Below are 21406 nucleotides of genomic sequence, written 5' to 3'. Positions count from 1 at the left end.
TATTCCTATTCGCATGAAATAAAAAGCACAACAACAATAGCGAAGAAAGTCAAATTCAGTTGCTTGAATAAATCGAATGTGAGAGTATAATAAAAGCGGTTAAACTTTTGTAGTTAATAACAAGTAAAAGGGTCTTTCAATACGCCTAGCTTGCAAAAACAACAAAAATATATTGCAAATTGAAATAAGAAACTCATATTTATGTTGAGAGAGTTTTGTAATTGATATTTTGTTAAAAAGCAGCAAAATAAAGTACATAAAGGATCAAGATTGACAACGGCATCAAAAACGGAGATTATTTTGCGCAATTTTGGTGCATCCTTTGAGTGTTGCATTGTGCGTGTGTTTGGTTTATTATTAATGTATCCAAATCTACTGCAAGAGTATTGTGTGATTTTGAAATTAAAATAATTTTAAAGCTCCATTTGCCAGCTAAAATAAATTGTGCTATACGAAAAATTAATTTTGTAATAATTTACGTGTTACAGCATGCTTGTGTTTCGATGTAATTGACTCATTATAAAATCAATCTGAAGTTATAAGACGCAACTAAACTTGATACTTGAGTTGCTGTGATAATTGTCTTATAAACATAGAAATACAAAAGGCATGTGTGTGCATATTTATTTGCATATGTATGTGTTTATACGCTACTGCTGCATTCGCAAAAGAAAGTGAATTGAAAGTGTTTTCAGTGCTTCTTGGCTGTGCACAAATTGTGACGAAAGAAAAAGCGAAACAAAGGCTGTCGTGAAAAGCAAAACAAAAATACATAAAATAAATAAATAAAAAAAGTCAGGGACGTCTCCCATCGACGCAAAACGTACAGGCCTTCGCAGGCACAAAGCAGATGGCAAGCCACAGACAGATACAACACAATACAAACATATTTACAAATAAATAAATATATAAACAACAAACGAGGTGTGCGCACCAACGGAGGCTGCGTATGGCTTTGCTTTGTGTATATGACAGCACTGCGCTAAATTGAGTGAAATATGAAAATTGACATGTTTTCGTTTTATAAATAAAACCAATTAGATGTCAGCATTTCGTATGAAACCGGCGCGGTATTTGAAGAATTCGTACAAACACATTTCTTTTCATAATTTTGCATGACATATTCTCTTCTTGCTCAGTTGAGTTGTTTTCAAAAAATAAATGCATAATTCACTACTCCATTTTGGCGTAAACATTCCAACATACAAATTTATATACATATGTATGTATGACCACATACATATAACCAAAAAATACACTAATTATCAAAAAAGAAACAAACATGAATGCGACCTTGAACTTTAACGCGATTACATCAAGTGGACGGCCACAATGGTCACTGCATCAGTCTAACAAAAACAGCAAATCGGCATACTACTGCGTACCACAAGTAGCCACCCACACCACAACAGCGACAACAAGCAGACATAATGCCCAAAGCGAAAGTGATAATGAAGAAAGAACGGAGAATGCATTCGAGCGCACTAAAGATTCCTATACTTGCAGCAGCACACCTACCCGCACGCCGGCAAACTTCTTCGACGACGACCGTCTACTCTTAGAAAGTGTTTACCGGTCCAACGCCAACTATAATGCATTTCCGCCAAAGTCTTTGCATAAAAGTAACAGTTATAGCGGTAGCATACGCCCCAAAACGATCGTGCTCAAACAAAATTACCCCAATGGACGCATTGCTACTAGTCTAACGGACGATGAAATTGTCAGCAGCAGTTATAGAGGTATAGTGTATGCAGCGACCTCAACCAGCCTCGAACTCACCTCCAACACACTCAACAACTATGACAACGATGCGACCGTCGATCTTGACGACGAACACGATCTGCTTATGCCGCCAACTGCTAACGCCTTCGGCGGTGTTGACGCTAGCTATAGCAGCAGCGCAACCGGTACACGTCGCAATACACGTGGTGCGATTAAGGCGCGCAATCGTAATTGGTGTAGTCGAAAAATTGTCATTGGTTTCCTGCTGTTGCTGCTCGCCATTGTAGCATTTTTGTGTTTTGCCTACCTGACGCGCGATTACACAAAACAATTCCTGCTCTGGATCGAAATGCAAAACCCATGGGTTATAGTGTCGATTCTGTTGGTCTCGTTTATGGTGGTCAGCTTTCCAATAATAGTGGGTTACTTTGTGCTGATGCTCACTTCCGGTTACCTGTTTGGCGCCATAAAGGGCATACTGATCATTATAACGGGCGCTAATGTGGGTATAGCCATTGTTCATTGGACTGTGCGTAGTTTCCGACATCGCATCCCAATTCATAAGTAAGTAATGGACCTTGAAACTATGTTTGATGTGTCTAGATTGTAAATTAATTTTCAATTAACGAAAACACCTTTGATCAGCACTTAAATAACATCATTTTGTTCAACGCGTTTGGAAAAAAAACACAAGAATTTTCAACCTAACATTTCATATACTTTATCGCTATAAAAATCGTTTTGATTGTCCAATATATTATATCAATAATGAATTAATATTTCTTTCACCACATTCAACCCTTATGTCATCATGCCAACACGCTATACTTTAGTTTTGTAATTCATCAAGTAATATAGCAATTGTTTACTATTTAATTACACACCACTTCAACAAGGAGTTTCCGTGACATTCAAAGTCGAGGACATCACCTTCAACAGCAGTTAACCATTAAATAAAAAATCCAATTGTAATGAATATTAGAGTAATACGCGCGTGTGTTTACAACAGTGTCAAGTTAGGACTTAGAATATTACCACAGTTTTGTGAACTAATATGGAGATGTAGGACGTACAAATTCTTGGAAATGAAAGAAATAAAAAGAAAAAATTTTATTAAGTTTTACACAAACAAAAGATATTACTGATTAGTAATATTAGAGACAACTTTATTCGAACTAAGAGTCATAAAATACTTTCTAATGAAGGAAAAATCCTAATAGTTTTCGAATCTCTGTTCAATCTTTGTTTTGGCTTTACGACCGATATTTGAATTTATAGTAGCCCTAAAATTTGAGCTGTTCTACCTCTTAACTAAAATTCATCACTTTTTCACTGAATAGCTTTTCTCTGTCCAATTTTTATGGTTTTACAACCGAAATTTGTTTTTATCGTACCCCTCAAGATTGATTTGTTCTACCTCTCAACTAAAACTCATCACTTTTTCACTGACATCCATTGGATTTAACGTGGATAGCTAACGTCGACGACCTAAACCCTGAGGGCGCAAGAGCACAGCGGATCAACACAGTAATTTGCGTCCGACACCCAGCCACAATGTAACTCCACATAGTCAGTTCTCCCCGCATTTGAGTTTAAACCACAACCACCAAGAATTTCCCCGAAGGACCGACCTCGATGAGCAAATTGAAGCGAACTCCAAGTGCTTACTGCTCTCTGTGATACCAGAATCAAGTCTCTGGTCAGATCTTCTAGTCGAAGCTATTATACTTCCGGTTGAGCACCCATTCAATGCATGACTGAAAGCACTTGTAGTCCGTCTATCTGTATATACGCGAACTGGTCCCCCTGTTTTTGTGATATCAACCATCAATTTTGTGCATATCCTTTTCGCTCCAACAAACTGCTCACTTGTCAGATTCGCTGAGTTTTTTTTAGTTGACAAGGTGTCGTCACAAAATTTGGCATGGATTATTTTACAATACAGCGTTATAATCTTCGAAGAAATTGCATAAATCGGACCACTAGAAACTGGCCTATCAAAATCATGTCCTTGTATGGAAAACTTTGACGAGATATCTTATCGAAATTCGACTTCGATTATTTTCCAAGACAGCGCTATAATCTACGAAGATATCGTTCAAATCGGACCACTATAGCATGTAGCTGCCATAGAAACTGATCGATCAAACTCAACTCCTTGTATGAAAAAAAAATTTATTTGACGAGATATCTTCAGGAAATTCCTCATAGATTACTGTCCGAGGCAACGATATAATGTCTGAAGAAATTGTTCAAATCAAACCACTATAGCGTATAGCTGCCCTAGAAACTGGCCTATCAAAAGAGACTTGTATGGAATCTTTGTATTTGTGTAGGGTATTATAGCTTCGGTGCAGCCGAAGTTAACGTTTTCTATATTTAAATTGAATTTTAGTTGTTTTCAAACTTTATACTTTCAATTTTTATGTATATAATATTTTTCATGTGTACCTACTTATCGGCTCGCAAACGCTTAGATATCAAATAAAGCATTCTTCATTGTAGTCTTATGGTATTACATATGTATATTCATTAGTATCCATATATTTGCACACGTTTCATAGCAGTTGTTACCAAGCAGTTTCGTTAGTAACGTGCGTGCCATCCCCACCCTTCCTCAGCGCCAGGTATTAAAGCGTACACACGCATGTTGTTTACCCCAGCGATTTGTCCGCTAAACGGTGTTATTGTTATGTCTGTCTGTCTGTATGTCTGTCAATTACGATCAACAAGAAATTAAATGAAATAAATAAGGTCTGCTGTAGCGGCTGTCGGCCGACCCTAACATCAAGCGCTAATGGGTGATTTTTACTCGGCATACGTCATATATTGTAGTACACAATAGAATTGGAAATCACCGCCGCCGGTACCTTTTTACAAATGTATGAATGCATTGAAATTGTATATTTTCCGTGTTGCCGACATCATCAATTAATCTATGCAAATGGGTAATAGTTTTGTATACTGTGTAGGTACACGCGCCTATTCCGCTATACTAGCGGGTCAAGCGCTTGAATTAACTGCTGACCCAGTTTCGAACTGAGTAATTGTGCAATGCTTTAAACAAGCGCCTGTTTGAACCGGTGATAACTGCGATACAAGTTCAAAAGCTCGCACACATGCAGATCTTTTACTAGTGAACACAGCTAATATCATAAATTCCGGTTACCCTTACTGTATATATCTGATATGGATACTTTTTACCCACACATCATGTTCCCTAAATTTTGTATATAATTTTTTATACAATAATAAGCTCTTTGTACCTAAACTGCTTGTCAGTGTCATAAAAGCAAAATCGATAAGCTTTAGGTCTCATATAACTGTTATCATCAATAGACTTCTGTTTATTGCGCTCACCTAGCACCTTCAATGGCCATATTTTACATTTATTGTGCCATTAAAAATATCAGAATTTGGTAGTCTACATTTCTACCACTTGATTGTTAAAGTATACTTAATCAAGACATTGTTGAAAGTCGCTCAACTACATATGATAGATCAAAGCTAACTTATAAAAGATAGTATAAATTCAAATTTCAAGCAATTTTGAAGAATAAAATTCTGGACGCCCCTGCTTCCGTTGTCCACTTCTGATCTCCAATAGAAGAAGCTTTCGTTCAGCGCATTCGTTGGATTTTTATGCACTCAGTAGTTCCATCCGTCGGACGGCTCTAAAAACCTAGCGGAAAACATTTCTCTCGAATAATCCAAGGCATTTCTCATCTCGCTTCCTCATCGTCCACGTTTCTGCTCCGTATACCACCAGCGCATTCGTTGGTAATTAATACACCACACTGTGTATATAGTATGTCGTCGAAGAGCTCGTAAAAATGGCTCTAAAGACCTAGCGAAGAACAATTCTCTCGAATACTCTAATACATTTCTCATCTTGCTTTCTCATCGTCCACGTTTCTGCTCCCTATTATAGATCGGGAATGATAAGCGACTTATAGATCGTAATTTTTGTTGGTCGAGAGAGGGATCTGCTTTTTAATTGTAAATAGATCGCAAGATATCACCAGCTGTCAAGAGTTATTCTGCGCTTGATCTTCAGGCTTAGATTGTTGGTGGACTTTATGCTGGTTCCGAGACAAAGTTTTTCACTTTTTTTTTCAAATTTAGAGCTACCAACAGTGACAGAGTTCCCATCATGCAAGGAGTCTTTGTGTGTGGCCCCAGATACTTTATCTTGCCCTCGTTCATCACAAAACGAACCTCTTTCGGTTCTGTTTCTAGGCTCTATCATCTGCTTACCCCGGTAGCATTGTCCTTTTAGAGTAGACAGTGCCACTGCTGTTCAGGTTATCGGCTTGTACGAGTATCACTTTTTCCAGCATTATTTTGAAGTAGTCGCATAAGAAAGTATCATCCTTCAGCCCACTTAGGTTCGTTTACTCAATGTCTGATTAACAGCCATCTGTCAGTTAAGTTCTGGTTAAAAAAAAAGATTCGTGACGAAAAAAAGTAGTATTGGTTAAGTTAACCAGAACTGAACTGATAGTTGTTACTAAACAGACATTGCGAAAACGGCCCTTAGTGTACCAGAAAAGCACAGAAGCACCTCTCTATGACGAGTGCTTTTCTATATTTATCTCTGCTTATCTAAATTGGTCTACATTTTCAATTATTGATTTTTACAATATTTTTAAACAGAACAAGTTGGTTATATTATGTAGAAATATAGGTTGTTCGAGTACAGTAAACAGTTAGGTGATATATCACGATACTGTTGCTAATTTCGACACCCAAACAGCTTATTTAATGTTATCGTTCACCGTCAATTTACACACGCTTTCAGTTATAACAGCTTTTATCTCTATGTATTATATCTCTTGTTGTATTTACTTTGCGAATATGTGTGTGGAACCTGATAAAAAAAGGCACGCGATCAATCATTTCAGAAGTTAGCACTTGAAATAATTTAATCAGTTTATAAAATGACACACTGTGAAGAGGATGAACAATGCCAATGAAGTAATTGATTGTTTAAATATATTGTTGCTAATTATATAGCACTCTATATTTATATGATGAAATTTTATTTTCTATAATGAGGAAGCCTTAAAGAGTTATAGCCCTATCGTCAAAATTATTTGTCGGATCAACTTCAAATTTTTTGAGAATATTCTCAAATATTTATACAATCGATATAAATATATGCAAAAAATCTATTTTTTGAGTCTCGCAAGTAGATATAGTATACAAGTATAAATCTTCTTCCTTACAATTGCCCTAGTAAACACCCAAGCGATTTCGAGTTTTTTGTTTCACAAGTTATCGCCCGTTCGAAACAGCAAATCCTTTCCTACTATTTTCAACCTAGATGAATCTCATTCCTACCACTATGGGGTAGTATTGGGTTGTCAAAAAAGTCTTGCGGTATTTTTATTGAATTTTTTTTTTATTGAAATTGAAATGAATTTTTGATGACTCATGCCCAGCTCTTGACCGATGCTACGGCTGCTACTATGCCGGTCTCTTTCGACCAATTCAGCGATTTTATCGCAATTTTCGACGACAGGCTTTCCGGAGCGTGGCGCATCTTCGACCACCTCTACACCTGAACGAAAACGTTGAAACCATCGTTGTGCGGTGGAAATGGAAACTGTATCGGGTCCATAAACTGCACAAATTTTATTGGCGGCTTGAGAAGCATTTTTGCCTTTATCGACGCTATGACTCACGAACGACTTAAAAGAAACGACAATCAATCAAGTTCGTGTTAGTGCGTGAAATAAGCTTTCCAAAAAGGTATAGCATAACCCGATGCGACGAATAAAACTAGAACTACGCGCTTTCAGCGCCAAATAGCGAAAATACCGCAATACTTTTTTGACAACCTATTATTTGAAGTGTTAGAGGGTCTGTCTAAATTTTGTCGTAGTGTTCTACCTCCTATTGTGCAGACGCTGTGTTTTCATTTGTCGTACTACGTCCTTCTATAGTACTTGTAGGTCCTCTTGTACTTCTGAGCTGCCTTCATAGATCTTGTCGTTGTATTCGTTTCTGCACAAACTATGGACTTCCTGTCAGTCTAACCAACCAGAAAATTGCTCCTCCTTTTTCTATTCAGTTCAGAGCAACAAAAACAAAATATATATATTTTGTTGATATTCGGTTCTAACTTTGATGTTACGACTGCCAGCAGTAATGCGGAAGCCAAGAAGTGTATATGCTGATTATTTATATGAATGTTGATTCACTTTTACTCAGAAAAGGTTAGGTTAGGTTAGATGGTTAGACTGTTATGTGAAAGTATATGAAATACGCCTATAAATAGACATTAGCTATGCGTATTAGCGCCCTTAACCTACCACCGGATGCCTAAAAGCATCAGATCTGAGTGTTTTTGCCTTCATCTGGCAAAGTTAGAACTTTCGAGAAGGAAGCGTTGAAATGATTCGATGCTATATTCTTCTATTAGAAAAGCTTACTCTAAGTGACAAGTTTTTATAGCTATGATATGATTCATTGTCTCTGCCATCCATTAGATATACAGTAGAGACCCGCTAATCCGGATCAATTAAAACCGGCCCCTACCCGGAATATAAGGAAATCCGGATTACCAAAGACATATCAGAACTATGTATTATGAAAAAATATTTATAAATTTCTGTTTGTTTATTATAACAAATAATACACATGTTCCAAAAAAAACAAAAAAAACTTAAACCAATAAAGCATAAAAGCGAATGTAGTGAATCATAAACATGTGATCCGGATTAGAGAATGTCGGTCCGGATTACAAGGGACATAATAGAAATTTTGAGTTTTTTAACCCTGTCCGGATTACAGTGGAATCCGGATTAGGCCATGTCCGGATTAGCGGGCCTCTACTGTATTACTAAAATCGTGTCCGTTAAAATTATATAGGACTCCCTTTATTGGATTTCCCAGGTTTCAATAGTGGCACCACTCTTCCGATTTTCCACACATCCGGACCATCGCTATTGATAGACGCTGTATGTTAATATTTTAGCGAACTCATTTATTTATAAGAAACTACAAGAACCACAGATTGCCTCTGTTTTTAAACCACAAAAACACAGGAAACACTTGAAAAGTCAGCATGAAAATAAACAAATCAAAGCAGCTTTATTTCACCACGATTTCAAAGCATTTGAATTGTCTATTCATTAATTTTTCTTTTAGTTTCCATATAAGTAAACAAATATTGTTTCAAAAAATCGAACAAAAAATTTTACCTGAACTAAACTTCGCTTTTTATTCTATAAAAATATCTACTTTTACTATTTACATATCGTCGGCTAAAATGCAAAACAACAAATCATCAAAAATATCGAAATAATAATAATATACTAAAGAAATAAAAATAAAAAAAAAATAAAAAAAATAAAATTGATTGCTTACGATTCACATCTTAAACACATATGTATGTATGTGTAGCATTATATTTTCTGCTTCCGCTGTCAGACATAACCAGTATATAACCATTTTATAACCAATATATAACCAATAAATAACCATTTTATAACCAATATATAACCATTTTATATCCAATGTATAATCATTTTATAACCAATATCCAACCACTTTATAACCAAAACTCAAATTTTGTTTTAATGTGAGTGGTTCCTATTATATAACTTTTCCTTCACCTGTCAACTTATGAAAAGTGATGTTACGTTATTTTGCATTTTAGGTGACGATATACGCATGTTTTTATTACAACAATGTTCCATTAATTTTTCAGAATAATTAAAAATGAGACTGCACGCGCTATACTGCGCGTCATATCGGGACCAAAGGCATTCAGAGTCGTGCTATTTACGCGCTTAACGCCCATTCCATTTGGCGTGCAAAATATGATTTTTGCGGTAAGTCAAGAGTTACTGCACCATTTTACAAAAAAAAAATTAAATAAAAGAAAAATGCAAATATAAATATGTAAGTGCACACACATAGTCGTACAAGAAACACGCCCAGAACCGCTAATAAATGTTCTTACTTTTTTTCTAACAATTGCCACATGCACGCACGCGAGTTGTGGGCCAGCCGTTGGCAAATCAAACATCTGTAATTCTTGTAATTTCCATGCAGATAACTTTTTTTGCCTTCATACTTACAATGTCTGCATAGGTGTGTGTGTGTGCTTTTGCGGCTAGCCACAATTAAACATGTGTGCGCCATATAGAAATTATAAAATATTATGTTTGTATTGTTGTGTGTGCGTGTATGCGTTACTCGTGGCTATAATTTAGTGTTTTGTTTAATTTATAACAATAATTTTCGATTTTTCACTGCTTCTGCACAAAATTCATATTTAAACTCGAAACATATGCGCCCCATATTCTCATGATATATTTATAGATATATAAACAGACATACATACATATATACATACATATGGTATAAATATCTCTGGATATAGACCACGCTGTGGAGCAAAACAATGGCACTGAAGCGCTGTTTGCATTACTGCCAGTTGGGGCATAACATTAACACTTATAGTACTACGCACAGTTATTGAAAAATTTTTGAATAAAAAAATGAATAAATATAATTAGTATGATAAATAGGTATTTTTAAAATATTATTAGGTAGGTTTTATTTTAAGAAAATAGTAAAAAAATTAAAAATTAAATATAAATTTAAAAATTTAGTTTTAAAACTGCTCCACTGTTTTTTTTTTAACGCTTAACTAGTCTCTAAGTTTTTGAGATATCACTTTGAAATTTTGTACACACCCGTTTATGCCAATGAAGCATCTCATTTGTCGGAACCGCTGTTATTGGACCACTATAGCATATGGCTGTCATACAAACTGAACGATCGAAAAAGAATTCTTGTATGAAAAACTTTTTAAGTTGACGAGATATCATCGTGAAATTTTGGCAGGAATTATTGTTAAAGCCAACGCTAAAATATCTAAGTAAATTTTCCAAATCGGACGACTATAGCATATAGCTGTCATACAAACTAAACGACGAAAAAATAATTATGTATCAAAAACTTTTTAACTTAACGAGATATCATCATGAAATTTCGGCAGGAATTATTGTTGAAGGCAACGCTAAAATATCTAAATAAATTTTTCAAATCGGACCACTATAGCATATAGCTGTCATACAAACTGAACAATCCAAAACAAGTTCTTATATGAGAAACTTTTTTATTTAACGAGATATCTTCACGAAATTTTGCAGGAATTTTTCTATCAAATAACGGTACGTTCGCAGAAGAAATTATTTAAATCGGACCACTATAGCATATAGCTGCCATACAAACTGCACTATCAAAATCAAGTTTTTGTATGAAAACTTCTTTGTTTTTATTTGTGTAGGGTATTATAGTTTCGTGACTACCGAAGTTGATGTTTTTTCTTGTTTTTTTTTTTTGCTTTTTTTAATATTGGAGAAACAGTTTTTTTTTTTCAAATTTTTTTCATTTTCAAAACACTGCCACCATAATTTCAATTGAATTTATATGTCTCGCTCTTATCAGTAATTTAACACTGATTGTAGAAAATCATCAGTTCTCAACTGATCAACAATAAAAAGAAGCGTCAAATGATCAAACACACGAAAAAAGAATTCTCTAACGTATGCTTCGCGCATTTTTTTTTTCGAGGTTAATAAAAGGCACTAAAAATGTATTTTTTAAAACAAGCAATAAAAATTTCTAGCTGAAGGCTGTGAGTATATTGTTATTGTTTTCCCCCGACACCCCACTTATAAAAAAGTATATGTACATATGTATATATGTATGTATGTATATTGTACAAAATTGTTGATAAAAATAAATTTCTATAGCAATTTCTTTCAATTAATGCATATGGACCATTTTATTGTGTTGTTTATTTGAAATTTATTTTGCATATCAAGTGCTAATTGTTTATAGCTCATACTCGTTTGTATAGTATATGTACAGATATCGACGTCAACTGCAACCTCTTCATCTGCATACATACATAAATGTTCAAATATACAAGTATTGTTTATAAACAATAAATTTCCGTGTGATTGCAGGCAACTTTTTCGTTTCTCTTCCAAAGACAGTGAATTGACTTGTCTTTTATTGCAGTGCAGTCATAAGTTTTTACAACAGTGTAGGGAGGTTACATAAATATATATGTAAATACAAGTACATATGTACTTTTGAAAAATGTCAAATATTCTTTTAAGCGCGTATTATAAATAAATTTCATCGATTTATTTTCCAATCTATTTTCGAATGTTGGATATCTAGTCTCAAATATAGAAAATAAATTGAAAATTCTAAAATTTTAAGATTGTTCAAAAAATTGTTGGATATCTAGTCTCAAATATAGAAAATAAATTGAAAATTTTAAGATTGTTTAAAATTTTTGCAAGATTTTTAAAAATTTTCAAAGAATTTAAAAAAAAAATTTCAAGCTCTCAAACACCAGAAAATCGTAAAAAGCTTTAAAAATATTTGAAAAATATCACAGATCGAACATATTTAAGGTGTTTTCTAAAATACATTTTTTTTAAATAATTTCTTTTATATTTTTAAAAAATTTGTATTCTTAAACAAATTCTTTACACATTTTTTTTAAGAATTTTCCAAAGAGTTACAAAAAAAAAAGAAAAAGAAATTATTATAAAAAACTTGAAAAATATCAAAAATCTTAAGCTTTTGCTAATATTATATGTATTTATCATGCAGAATTCCTCTATATTTTACAAAATTTTTAAGATTTAAATATTCAAAAGTTTAAAGACTTTTCAAATTTATTAAAATTAAAAAAAAAAATAATTTTCAAAATAGTTTTGATTTTTTTTTTAAATTTACAGTAGCTTAAATTTATAACAAAACCGCAAAAAAAACTTGAAAAATGTCAAAAATCGTAGTAATATTATCTTCATTAGAGTCGAAATTTTTAAGATTATTCAAAATTTGTAAGATTTTTCAAAGAAAAAAAATTTTCAAATATTTTTAATATTTTTCTAAATTTTTTAAAACTAGTTTAATTTGATAGCAAATAATATTAAATTAATTAGATGTCGTTTTCAAAATTTTTCTAAAAAACAATTTCAAAACATTTTCAAAATTTTTTAAAATACATACATACATAGTTCAATTGGATAGCAAAAACGTTAAAAAAAAAAACATTTCAAAAAACTATTATCTTGATTAGAGTCGAAATTTCAATATTTTCCAAATTTTCCTTAGAAAAAAATTTTCAAAAACTTAACTAATGATTTTATTTTTTTTCAATTTAAAGTAGTTAAATTTGATAGCAAAAACGTACAAACAAACTTGAAAAATGTCAATATTAATTAGATGTCGAGCGAAATTTTCAAAATTTTTCAGATTTTTCAAAGTTTGCAAGATTTTTCTAAGAATAACAAATTGAAAAATTGTAAAAATTTTTAAAATTTTTTTTAAAAGTAGTTCAATTAGATAACAAAAACGTTAAAAAAAACTGAAAATTTGAAAAAATTGGTAACAATATTAGATTTGTAAAATGTTTAGAATATTTGGAAAATTTTCGAAACAGATTTTTAAAACTTTTCTTAGAAAAAAAATTCCAAAAATTTTCCAGATTATTAAAAATTTTAATTTTCAAAAATTGTATTAATATTATTTTAGATGTGTTGATAAATATTCAAAAATTTAATTTAAATTAAAATTTTTCTGAGATTTTCAAAATATTTACAAAATTTTTTCAGGATTTTTAAAATTCTAAGAAAAAAATTCTAAAATTATCCATATTACTCAATAATTTTTTCTAAAATTTTCAAGATTTTTCAAAAATTTCTAAATAAAAAAAATTTCAATATTTTTCGTAAAACTTGAATACAGCTCAATTTGAGCCTAGAAATGTATGGAATTTTTTTTTAACAATATCTTGCACATTCAGAAAGTTATAGTTCATAAAGTCTTTACAGGTAAAGTTTTACTGTAAGTCTTTAAAGAAAGTTTTTTTAAATTTTTAATTCAGGTTTTTATAAAAAATTTTACAAGACAACAAACGCTAGTCGTAAATCATATAATTTTAAAGGCACTAAACTTTATTTTAGTGAAAATTGTAAAAAAATATTCCAAAATTGCAAAGTTAAAGACAATTTTTACGAGGTTTTCTATAAATGTTTTCAAAACCTTAAAGTCTGCTTTATCAGAATTTTATCATTTATATATTAGAATAATGGAATTTTAATATTGGCATAATGGCTTACATAGCTCATTACGTTTTATAATATTGGTACAGCAACAATAAAAGCAAATGCTTTGCAAACTTAAAAAAAATCGTTTCAGAAACTTAGCAATCGTGTAACATTGTTAGGATTTCTATTATACTTTGATATGAACGTGACGGTATGAGTAGTTTGAAACTCATTAGCCAAGAATTCAGCCAATATAGAGCAATTAGGATATATGTACATATGTACATATTCGTATATTTATATGTACATATGTATGTGTATAATTATATCTGCATATACTAAGTTTTTAAACGAAATCAATTACAGTTGGAAGTTTTACTTGTAACACTCACAATTAGCTAACTTTCCTCCTCAATAATAGTCGAATGTGAATATTTAATACTTGTATATAAGTATGTATGTACGTGCTATTGTAGTTGTGTTTCTCCATGTCATAAGTTGCCGCTCGACTAATGATTATTGCATTATAACCTAAGTACTGTATTTACTGCAATTAAATTATCATTAGATATGCAAACAGCCCGCAATCAGAAAGTATTCTCCTACAATCACACACTCACACATACAAAATAAATATGCGATTTAAATTTGTCAAACTCGTTTAACTTTATTTGAAATCTGGATTGTTGCTATCCCCAAAACGTGCTAAGAAAATAAGTAAACTCAAGTTGTGCGACGATTGCGTAAATAAACAACTAAGCGGGGAGCGGATGAGTGCAGTGAGCCGTGTGCCTTATCGCTGGCTTACTTAGTAACTCTACTTGCAATTTACGCTCCGCTGATTACTTAAGAAATTTTTGCGCAGGAAAAACGAGCTTTAACTTTATCTATTTTGAAATTAAAGTTGACGCCATCAAATAATTGCGGGCTTACATATGTATATGTATGTATGTATGTACGTACGTATATAGATAAATGGATATAAGTATTTAAAAAAATCGATATTTCATTTATTTTTGGCCACGAGCAAGGCATTCATTTCACTTAACGCGAACAGTAAAAGAAAAGTAATGAATTTGAAAATTTTATGGCTTAAGTAAAGTATGTGTTGATGTCAACAACGTGCGATATTTGTATAAGACCATATGTATACAAGAATAATGGCGTGGCAGTATGCAGAGTTCATGAAAACTTTACTTCGTGTATGGAAAACTTTTTTATTTGAAGAGATATCTTCATGAAATTCGGCATAAATTTTTTATCAAGCCAGCGCTATGATCTCCGAAGAAATTTTTCAGATTGGATTACTATATCATATAGCTGCCATACAAACTGAACGTTCAAAATCACGTTTTTCTACTTATGGAAAACTTGGTTAATTGTGAAGACTGTTAGCTTCAGTGCTACCAAAGTCAACGTTTTTTTCTTCTTTAGACTAACATTTGCATGCGGAAACGGCAATTAGCGTAACTATTTCCTTAATTTGAAATAATTGACTTTTACTATATTTAGAACATTTGTGCTTATCGGGAACACAAAGTAATGAATTTGCTTTAATTTTATTACTTTTAGTTAATTTCGTTTAAAGTACATTATTTTTTATTTAGTTTATTTTTTGTTTATATTTTTATTTATTTTAAAATTTTTTTCGGTAAATGTTTTTACTGCTTAATTTGTACATAATATTTTTATGATTTTTTAAATTTGTTTATTTTTAAAATTGTTTATTTTTTCATTTTATTTTTTTTTTAAGTTGTTTTTTTGTTAAGTTTTTTTATTTGTACATAAATTTTTTATTTTGTTTTAAATTTTTTCATTTCCAAAATTGTTTATATTTTTATTTTATTTAAAGTTTTTTTGTAATTTTTTTTAATTTTTTGTTTTGAACATAGATTTAATTTATTATATTTTTCTTATATTGTTTTATAATTTTTTTTATTTCAAAAATAGTTTATATTTTTATTTTATTTCGTTATTTAAAGTTTTTTTTTTGTAAATATTTTGTATAGTACATATTTTTTTTAATTTGTTTTCTTTAATTTTTTATTTTAATTTACATATGTTTTTTTAATTATATCTAAAAATTGTATCTGTATAAATTTGTTTATTGAAGTTTACCATTTTCGTTTTTGTAAAAGTAATATTTTTTATATAGAAATATGTATTTTTTTGGTAAAATATTAATTTTAAAATTTATTTATTTTTAGTAAATTTTCCAACAAATTCTATATTATATTTTTCCAAAAGTTAAATTTATTTTTTTCTCTAGTAATTAGCTTCTAAACTTTTTAAACTAAAAAAACAAAAATTAATGTATAATAAATAATTACATACTTAAACTTTTTGTTTAATTTAATTTTTTTAATTTTAACTAAATTTTTTTTGGAAAAATTTGTTTGTTTTTATTTTTTTTTTAATTTTATCCACAAATTTTTTTTATAGAAATTTCTTTATAGCAGCTTTGCATTTTTTTTGGAAAAATTACAATTTTTTCTAAGAAAATTATGTCTTTTTTAAATATTTTTTTTGTGAAAAAATTCATTTTAAATTTACTTTATATGCGATTCGACTGTTGACAGGAAAACAAATTTTATGATTTAGTATATGTGTTTTCCCATTTTTTTTTTTAATTTTATTTTTTCCCGAGAATCTAGGTAGCTTCTAAACTTTTTATCAAAAATGTGCATTCTTTTTGTAAAAATTTAAATTTTTTCTGTATAATATTTAATTTTTTATTTAATTTTTTTTAATTGTAAAATTTTTTTAATTTATATTTTTTTTTATTTTTATATATGTACATATGTTTATTTTTTGAATTTATTTTCTTTTTCTAGAACTTATAGTATATATTTTTTGTTTTTATCAAAAATTTGCATTCTTTTTGTAAAAATATCTAATTTCTTCTATATAATAATTAATAGATCGGAAGAGCACACGTTTTTTTTTTTTTTAAATAATTTTATTTGCATAAATTATTTATTTACATATGTACATATATATAAATTCTTTAATTTTATTTGTATACAGTTTTTTATATTATAATATATTATATTTTTTAATTTTGCTAAAATTTTATTTATATAATTATTTAGTTTTATTTTTCAATTCAAATTTTTTATAAAAATTTTATTTATATATTTTCCCGCATTTTCTTGTCTAAAGTTTTTTTTTAATTTTTTTCTTTTTGTAAAAACTTTAAATTTTTTTTAAGTTATTAAACATTTCCATTTGTTTCGTAAAAATGCCAATTTTTCTCCGCAAATAATTTATTATTTTTAATTTTATTATTATAATTTATTATACTATCGCAGCGACTGTAAATGACAAGCGAAAAATAATTACAATTCTTTGTGTTGCCATAAACAACCTTTGCATACTAATTTTCGGTGACAAATAAGTTAGATAGTGTGTGTGTTTGTCTGAGCGTATGTGCTGTGCCATTGACTATACCTCCTTTTTTGCAATTATCAGTGGTAAAATCTTTGTTTTTTTTGTCGGATGTATCCGTAGGTTTTTGTGTTTCATTTTCGTTTTGTGCCTAGTTATGGCAACAACATGCGATACAAACAAGTTCTTGCTACAATCAGCTGCAAACCGCTTATTCGTGCAATTTTCTGAACTAACTACCGTTATTTACATTTTTGAAATATTTACTTAATTTAGGTCAGTACAATTAACCCACGTGTCTATCACACGGCCTCACTTATAGGACTGCTGCCGGCGCAGATTATCAACGCGTATTTGGGCTCAACTTTGCGTTCAATGCAGGAAGTGCTGAGCAACCATGGCACGGCGGTGACAGGCTACATCAGTTTCGGACTGGAGGTGAGAATTTTCAAGTTACTTTTATATATTTAATTAAACTGCTTATAATTTTAGCGGCAAGGTTGAGTTACACTAAACACGTTTTGTTTATAAGTCTTAACTCAGTCTGATCGATAGGCTAAATGCTAATGACCGATTTGAAATCAAAATTATTCCATGATATAAAGCCATTAGCATTTTAATTGCTTCAATGCCTAATAAGATACATGTTTACATATATGTATTTTTGCATACATATGTATATGATTATGTAGTGGTATAATAGTATATGGTCCTGCACCGTGAACCGTTCTCAAATATCAATTATTGCATATTTTCATGCAAACATTGTTCCCAAAGTTTTATATCAAGGCAGTTGTAAATCTTATATTATCTTCTCATTGATAAGTTAAATTTTAAACCACAATAAGCCAGCTCATACATATACATATGGCATATTTTTGCGATAAAAATTTTATACATTATACTCTGTGGCAAGCACGAGCCCCACAGTCGGCATTCACAAATTTTTTTGGTTTAAAAAACAAATCCATTTGAAGCAGCTGGATCAACATTGTTTACACAACATTTTTATACAAACAAATTGGCACGATGCTAAGTATTTTAATCTATATGTACATATGCATGCAAAGTAATAAATCTAAATCTTTAATGCCTGCTTATCTGGCAGACACTCTAACCAATTACACTTTGTAAGGCCAATTTGTCGAAATCAGGCAAGTGCAGTGCCCCTGAAACACATTAAATTTATAAAATTTATGAATTTTCTTAACGCTTGATGAAATTCGCAATATTTTGTTTTAATTTTTCTGTAAAATAATTTCTCTAGTACTTTTCTTGCATTGTATTTATTTACTGAGGTAAACAAAACAGTTTGAGAACTCAATGCAAACCAAACTGTTGTTCCGACTGCATATTGGTTGCGCCTGAAACTATGCTATTCAAACTGTTAGCACAGCACTGCCGTTGAAAGAAAAATTTATGAATATTATTAAAAAATATTAAAATGTATGTTGATATAAAAAATAAAATTTTGTCTGTAAATATAAAAAATTAAAAAATATTTGTGAATATGAAAAATTAAAAAAATGTGTGAATATTAAACATAAAAAAATATTTAAAAAAATATAAAAATATATTTAAATATGAAAATTAAAAATATATGTGTGTATATAATAAATATTAAAAAAAAACATAAAAAATGTATTTAAATAAAAAAATATAAAAATCGAAAATTTAATATAAAAAATAAAAAAAGCAGTTATTAGAGGAATTTAAATTCTTAATTTTCTATAATTTTTTTTAATATATAAACTATTTTTTCTCAACAATTGCCATTAAAACCACTCGCTAACTAATACCGCTCTTCTCTCCACTCTCAGGTCATTTGCGGTGTAACGCTCATGGTTTGGGTAATACAAAAAGCGCGCAAGGAATTGGCTCAAACGCTACTCTCCGAAGTCAGCAACGATGGCAAACTGATCGAAATCGATGTGTGATTCTTGTACCATTTCAAGTACAAACCAGCGGCATGTTAGTGTGCGCTTCTAGGGCCGTCGAGCAGTATTCACTTTGCAATATGAATAATCACTAAATGCTCAAATCAAGCTCGAAAACCAAGGCTGGCTATTGCCAGCTGTAGGATATGACTAATACATACTTCCTGTAAACGTTTGTGAAAACGTTAAACGCTCACTATTATATACATACATACAAATGAAAGACTATTTTATAAAAAAAGAATTGCTCTCTTATTTTGAAAAGCAAATTATTTATGTAGAATTTTTTTTCGTTTTAGTTCGTAAAAACATACTGATGAAAATTTTTATATTATACAAAAAAAATTATAATTAGTAATAAAAAAATAAATATACGAGCATATTTTGTATATTTCGACGTAAAGCCAAATTAATGTTGTGTAATTGTAAAAATAATCGTGTTATATAATTTTGTAAATAAAAATGATATAACAATAATATATTAAATAGTAAATAATCGTACTTGATACAGCATTAAATCTGCATTAAAGACAAGTATTAGCGAAAATGTATGCTTAATACATTATGTTTAGCTATTTATATATTTTTAAAATTAATTTTTCATAAGAAAATGCGCTTAAATCTTTTTGATTGATTGCATTTTTTGTATTTTTTACAAACAATGCAATAAATTTCGTATTTAAATAAATAAGTAGCATTTAAAAAAATATATTTTATCTATTAGTCTATTTAGTTGGCATTGTAGTACTTTTTTGAATTTGAAAAACTGTCACACTCGCTTTTAAGCTATCTCTAAAAACAGTCTGAGTTTATGAAAAAACAACCAAACTGTGCCTATACCTTACATATATGAATAAATAGAATATAATTTTAGCATTTTCTGCGCTTTGAAAAACAGTTTAAAAAATTTTTATTTTCTAATTTTTTGCATTTGCATTTTTCCTTATTATTATTAACGATTTTCTTAGCTGCCAAAATGATACGTGATCATAATCTCGGCTGCATATCAACAGACATATGTACATATATTTGTAAATATGTAAGTTTAATTATTATATCCAATATTTATATGGAAAGTGTTTAGTCAAGGTCGAAGCTGTTGTTAGATTCATAAAGCGTTTTTGTAATGGAAAATAATATATTCGAATGTACATGTTTTATATTCTAAGTTGTAGAATTAATAGAAATATATGTGAAATCTTGTCAGCCTAATAAAAATATGTATTTCTTAACCACAATTATATTTTCGCAATGTTTTATTAATTTATATTTTCATACACAAAATCACTGTTACCAGAAAATAATTTTTAGAGCAGCCGCATCCCGAGAAGCCGAGCAATGCAAAGCAGCAAAAAAGGAGCTGAAGCACACCATCGATGATAGCAAAAAGAAAAAGTACGAGGAACTACGCGTGGATAATAACAAAAACTCTTGGGGACTTGGGTATAAAATAGTAATGAAAAAAACTCGGTGCTCAAGCAAAGCCACCTGACTTAACCGCTGTCAAAATGGATCACATCGTAAAAGCAATGTTACCCACACATGAAAAAAGGACTAGTGATCCAAAACAGACTCTAAGATTTCCGCAGCTTCTCCAGTTTACCCTCGAAGAGCTGCAACTAGCCACGGGCAAGCTCAAGGCCAACAAATCACCCGGCCCGGACGGGATTCCAGCAAAAATCCTAAAAAAAAATCGCTGCAGAGCGACCAGCACAAGGATTCATTTTAGTATCAGACTTATGGAACATGAGGTTATACTAAAACTTGGCTACGCGGATGACATTGCAGCTGTAAACACAGCACGAGACACTAATCTTCTATATTTTTTAATTTCAATAAAAAATTCGTATACATTATTATGTAAAAAAGTTAAAAAATGGAATATTTTAAATTAACAAAAATATATTTAAATTATTTTCTTTTTATTATTTTTTTATTTTAATCAAATAAAATAAAAAAAATAGTATACCATTTTAAAATACAAAATACAAAATATATATATGTTATTTTTTTTATTTTAATAAAATATAATAATGAAACTCGTATACATTTCTATTAAATAAAAAAAGTACTAAAGGATATATTTTTTACTTTTAATAAAATAAAATCGTGAAAAATTCGTATACATTATTACGTAAAAAATTTAAAAAAAATACATATATGTATGTATATATTTTATATTTACAAAAAAATTTTGTTATTTTATTTTTATAAAACTAAACCGCTAATTTCCAGTGCGGTTTTTGAAACATTTTTAAAATTTTC

At 30.2% G+C, this 21406-nt stretch overlaps 1 protein-coding gene across 1 annotated transcript; it reads left to right on the top strand.

Annotated features, from left to right (window-relative positions):
• The first annotated feature begins 96 nt into the window (after positions 1 to 96).
• On the top strand, positions 97 to 19403 carry LOC120777239 (transmembrane protein 64). Its single transcript, XM_040108431.1, has 4 exons — positions 97 to 2286; positions 9440 to 9563; positions 17481 to 17642; positions 19025 to 19403. The coding sequence occupies exons 1-4, from the start codon at positions 1283 to 1285 to the stop codon at positions 19139 to 19141; spliced, it is 1407 nt and encodes a 468-aa protein (XP_039964365.1). The 5' UTR covers positions 97 to 1282; the 3' UTR covers positions 19142 to 19403.
• Positions 19404 to 21406: the final 2003 nt, after the last annotated feature.

The sequence above is a fragment of the Bactrocera tryoni genome, chromosome 5 (genome assembly GCF_016617805.1).
Source record: "Bactrocera tryoni isolate S06 chromosome 5, CSIRO_BtryS06_freeze2, whole genome shotgun sequence".
In the NCBI taxonomy this organism is placed as follows: domain Eukaryota; kingdom Metazoa; phylum Arthropoda; class Insecta; order Diptera; family Tephritidae; genus Bactrocera; species Bactrocera tryoni.
This window is presented reverse-complemented; position numbering and strand designations above follow the sequence as displayed.